Raw genomic sequence first — 5,858 nt, 5'->3', positions numbered from 1 at the left:
AATGCCCCAAGGGGAACAAGAAATAAACGTCTTGCCTTGCCTTTTCTTGCCTTGCCTTCCCTTGATGTGTGAGGTCTTTGTTACATGCACATAAATCTGCCTCCTGTTTTTGCACAGAACAGACTGGTGATGTAATGTGTATGTATGTTTCTTGTGTCTGTTTCTTGTACACTGAGATTTCTCTCCTTTCTGTTATTTTCCCCTGCGGGTTTTTTTTTTTCCTTCTTTTTTTTCTATACAGTTCAGTGGAGCAGTCATCTGCTTGCATTTGAATCTGTGGCAATCTCTGTGTAGATAACCTTTGACTTCATTGACATTCATGTCCTGACATCTTTGTCTGTTTCGGTCTGTTAGCTCGATTAACATGCACACGTGTGCACGCGCAATTACTTGCGTTACACACACACGCGCGCGCGCGCGCGCGCCCAAACACATGCATACATGCATGTATATATAAGCATACATATATACATAGGGCTACATACAATAGTTTAGGGAAGGCAGATCTACCATCGACATGATATTCTCCGTCAAACAGCACCAGGAATAATGCCGGAAGCAAAATCAACCACTCTACCTCGCCATTATTGACCTGACAAAGGCCTTTGATCTAGTGAGCAGGAACGGACTATTCACACTTCTGAGGAAGATAGGCTATGCCGAAATTACTGGCCATTGTTGAATCCTTTCACAAGGACATGTACAGCACAGTGTGCTACAATGGAGCAGTGTCTGACCCTTTCCAAATAAGCAGTCGTGTCAAGCATGGTTGCGTGCTCGCCCCAACACTTTTAGGCATATTTTTCTCCATGCTTCTGTCATATGCGTTTGTAAATAACGAAGACGGGGTTTACCTACACACAAGATCTGACGGAATGCTCTTCACCCTGGCCAGACTCAGAGCCAAGACCAAAGTCAGGTGTGTCCCCAGAGAGGCTCTCTTTGCCGATGACACTGTACTGGTGACACACACAGAGGAGGCCCTTGAGAGACCCATGGACCGCCTTGTGCACACGTGCATTGAATTTGGCCTCACCATCAGCCTGAAGAAAACGGAAGTGATGGGACAGGGCACTAACTCTCCTCCAACAATCCACATCGGGAGCCACGAGCTGAACACAGTTTACCGGTTTCAGTATCTGTGGTCGACAATCACTTCAGATCTTTCCCTCGAGACAGAGATCAGCTCAAGAATTGCGAAGGCCGCCGGGGTCATGTCCAAACTTCACAAGAGGGTGTGGTCAAACAAAAACATGACGGTGAACACTAAGATGCAGGTGTACAGAGCTTGCGTTCTACTTTAGTGAAACATGGACCACATACTCTGCACAAGAGAAGAGACAAAACAGTTTCCATCTCCATGCCTCAGACGCATTCTTGGAATCCGATGGCAGGACAAGATCCCAAACACTGAAGTGCTTGAGCGTGCAGGCTTGCCAACTGTCTTCACCCTTCTGAGTCAACGCCGTCTTCGCTGGCTCGGTCATGTTCGCCGAATGGATGAAGGCCGCATCCCAAAAGACCTGCTGTACGGCGAACTATCAGACAGATCTAGGCCCCAAGGCCGCCCCCGACTAAGATTCAAAGATGCTTGCAAATGGGACCTGAAAAGTACAGGTACTAATGTGCTGTCCTGGGAAAGCCTTGCGGACTCACGTGGACCCTGGAAAGCTCCCATTTAAAGGGGGGTGAATCAAGCAGAGAGAAGCCGCATTGACTCGGTAAGGAGAAAAAGAGCCACACGCAAGTCAGATTCTGTAAACCAAGCAGCATCTACCTATGCCTGTCCCACACGCTGTAGAGATTGCCACTCCAGCATCGGTCTACACAGCCACAGCAGGAAGTGCAATTCCCGGCAGTGACTACATTTCTGGTGCAGCCATCGTCTCTCGAGACGGAAGGAGGCCGACGACGACGACATACAATAGTAATCATGATTATGATAACAACGCCAACAACAACAATATGATGATGATGATGATAGTTGAGCAAATGTTCCCCATGTAATGGGCTTTAAGCGCCTCACATGAAACAATACTTATACAATAGTTGGCGATAACATACCTTTGCACATGAAATAACAACACATATATGTGTGTGTACAAACTAAGAGAACACTACAAATTGCAGATATGAACAATCACACACACACACACACACACACACACACACGAGACAAAAAATGTCGCACACACGCTCGCACACACACACACACACACACACACACACAGCACACAGCACACACATACACACGCTAGCGGGCACACACAGTAAACGCACACCCACAGACACAAACACACTACATGGTGGTTTCAGTAGAGGGCAAAATGGGGTGGGCATGAGGAAGAAAAATGCTGACGAACAGCTGTGCTTCATTACACCTTGTTTGAACATGTGGGTTTTCAATTTTGTTTTGAAAGACAGCGTTGGTAAGTGACGGAGATCCAGAGGAAGAGAATTCCAGACGGAAAATGCTTGATACTGAAAGGCCCTTTGGCCAAATGTCTTTGAAGAGGTAGGACATGCCTCTTCCATATTAACTGGGCTTTCAGGATCATGGCTTCGATGCTAGTGGTCTCTGCGCGGTCCATGACCTCGAGGTTTGTGATCCTGTCCTGTCATTTGATGCCCAGGATTGAGCGCAATCTTCGCTTGTAAAAGAACTCCAACGTTTGATGTGCCTTCCATACAAGGTCCATGCAAGGTCCAAGTCTCACAACCATAAAGAAGGCTGGTGAGGACAATTGTCTTGTAGGCGTTGAGCTTGGTGGACTGCTATAACTTCCAAATCTGAAAGACCCAAAGTAACTGTGTAAAAGTACCGTGGAAAGTGCTTTTGTTGTTGTTGTAATAGACTTTTGTAACGATTGATTTTAAAAATAAAACAAAGAAGAAAATATGCGTGCTCGCTTATGTGTGTGTGTGTGTGTGTGTGTGTGCGCGCGCGTGCGCACTCCACTCAGGTCTTCAGGGTATGAGTTTTGCCAGGCAGCCTGAGTCCCTAAACCCCTTCACTTGCATTCCTTATTTCTCCCTTATCAATGTCGGCTTGTATCACGGACTTAATCACTCACTAATATCGCCTTTGATAAGTCCTGTTATTCCCTGGGCGTCACAGCCACACTTCAAAGAGAGAGACGCGCGATCTGATTGGATGAAACTTATCACGCATCGGCCAGTCACGTGGGACAGAATGTGACGCATCTCAAACTCCAAGCTCCAAGCTAAAGGCAGCACGGGATAGCACACAGGCGGTGTGGCATCATATCTGACAGTGGTGTCATCTTCACTTTTGTGGTGGTGCGGAGGTGGAGGGGAAGCTGGCACTGCGAGCCAGGATTCCCGGCAGGCATGAGCACGCATTCAGCCAGTAGTATTGGCATTAAAAAAAAGAAAGAAAAGATGCCATGGAGGGGTTGGGAGGTAGGTGGGGGTTCTCCTCTGATCTTGGGTGGGGTGGGGGGATGTGAAGAGAATGGATGGAGAGAAGGTTTTGGTGTTGATATGCTTGAAGAAAAAAGGAAAAGTTCAAAAAGAGTTTCATTGACAATACACTCCCTCCCTCTCTTTCTGCCTGCATATTTATCTGCTTTATTATTACAAATTCTGCCTTTCGTGGAAGTGTCCCAAAGGTATATGTCTGTCCGTCTGCCGGTCTGTCCGATTCTGTCTGTCTGTGTCTCTTTATCCATCTGTCTCTACATCTCTTTCTTTCTGTCTCTCTGTCTGTCTGTCTATTTCTCTCTCTGTTTTCTCTTTACGTGTTTGTGAACCTGGCTCACATAAAGTTAGTACGTTTGTCTATCTGACTGCCTGCTTGCCGGCCTGCCCGTCTGTCAATATACCCGACTGTCTTTCTGCCTCCCTGTATAGGTGTATGTGGATAAGTGTTTCTGCCTGAGGCCACCCACCATGGTAGACCCTGTTCTGTTGCTGAGGGTGTTCACTGGTAACTGACCGTACCTTAGACACCACCTAATCCCCTCAATCAGCTTACGATAATATTTGCTCGGTACTGAGTGAGCGTCTCCCCTGGTGAAGAGACCAGCACCGCATCCTTTGAACTTACTTGCATACGTAATCATTCTGAAACACAGAAACCGACAGACAGGCAGGCGGGGACACACACACACACACACACACACACACACACACACACACACACGCACGCGCGCGCACAAACACACATACGCGCGCGCGCATGTGAGAGGGAGAGAGAGAGAGGGGTGGGGGGAGGGAGTTGTGTTTCTTCGGTTTAAGGCTAAAGTCCCGTTTGAAGTGGTCTGAACAAATAAGCAAATTCTTCGCAGATGAATATGAATGATCATGTCATCCAACGAAAGTACTAAAGCAAACTGAAATAGAAATCATAACAATAGTAACATATTACAGAATATAACATTTTCATATCAACATGGTACAGTTATCAAATACTAACTTGTAAACCTGTTCCTCAAATAGAGAAATAACTCTTCTAGTTGAGATACACAGCAAGATTTCTAATGATAAATGCACATCTAAGAGAGAGAGAGAGAATTCTGTGTATGGTGTTGCCTTCAAACACTGATTTGTTTCAATATAAATTTGCACTTTGCTTCTTGCTTAATATTATCGCAATGTAACCATGCTTATAAGCCGATTGTAAACGATGACATTCATTTGAAAGCAAAGGCACTGCTTCTGGACAGCCTTTCAATTATCCCTTCACCATATTTCCTCATGCGTTTCCAAACCAGTCAAATGCCAAAACACCCTGATAATTTGTGACTGCAGTTATCAAGACAGCACCATTTGCAAAAAGTTAATGCACAAGAAACATCAGCGCACGTATCCGGTACGGTTGTTGTTGTTGTTGTTTTTTTTGTTTTTTGTTGTTGTTGTTGTTGTTGTTTTTAAGCGAAGGACACTCGATGCTTGAAATGATAATGCAATTCGTATTTTTCCATTCTTCTTTTATTTTGCTTTTGTGACTGGGATAAACGCACTCAGAATGCACAGCCCCGTGTATGTATTGACCATGTTAAGTTGCCCATACTCTTGCCGGATAAAATGTGAAATTAATATTCACCGTGGGCTGATTAGAGTGGGAAACATCACACCCCCTCGATAGCACCCTCCCTTGCAAAACACACAGTCTGCATGCCAATCTTGCGCAAGCCCTGTGGACTAGGGACAGTTGCTGGGGAGGGGTTAAGGCAAGTCAGAACCTATTACAGACAAGTGACACAATCATGGCAATGCAATTTTCCCTGATCCCTCAGTTTATTCAATATTGAAAACCAATTTCCTGAGATTGGAGCCCCCCATCAGGCGATGCAACTCCCTCTTGCTTGCAGAAAGGGGAGTTAAACAGTGTACGAAGAATGGCATCTCTCTCTCTCTCTCTCTCTCTCTCTCTCTCTCTCTCTCTCATCCAACATTTCTGTCAATTTCCATTCCCATCAACTTCAGTAATCCAACGTAGGCACTCAGGGCAGATGATTCAAAGAAGGCTGGCACGTGCTGTGGCTCACTTCACGATCGTTGGCATTGACCTGACGGTTCCCTTCATAAGTCCTGGCCCATCCACGATGCATGTCACATCTCCCGTGGCTGGCCGTGAGTGGATGTGGGTGAAGCAGTCTGTCAAAGTTGTCTGTCAAGACTACGGTGCATGTGGTTATTTACTTTCTTCCCTCTGTTATCATCGTCAAGCAGTTGTTCACTCTAAATAACAATTCTTGCGAATTGGTCGAAATGGAGGTGGAGGATGGGAGTCATGCACATCTTGATCATAATAGTCTTGTGAATCACTCCTCTGCTCGCCGCCTTTGTGGCAAAAGGGAGCTCACAACAAAGAAAGGCAGCTTGGAACAAGA

The 5,858-nt window shown here is 45.9% G+C and overlaps 1 protein-coding gene across 1 annotated transcript; it reads left to right on the top strand.

Moving 5' to 3' along the window:
• Nucleotides 1-875: 875 nt before the first annotated feature.
• LOC143301579 (uncharacterized) lies at nt 876-1,304 on the top strand. Its single transcript, XM_076615960.1, has one exon. It carries the CDS (start codon nt 876-878, stop codon nt 1,302-1,304), a length of 429 nt encoding a protein of 142 aa, XP_076472075.1.
• The last annotated feature ends 4,554 nt before the right edge of the window (nt 1,305-5,858 follow it).

The sequence above is a fragment of the Babylonia areolata genome, chromosome 27 (genome assembly GCF_041734735.1).
Source record: "Babylonia areolata isolate BAREFJ2019XMU chromosome 27, ASM4173473v1, whole genome shotgun sequence".
Lineage (NCBI taxonomy): Eukaryota > Metazoa > Mollusca > Gastropoda > Neogastropoda > Buccinidae > Babylonia > Babylonia areolata.
The sequence above is the reverse complement of the archived record's forward strand: the minus strand, read 5'-3'. Positions and strand labels throughout refer to the sequence as shown.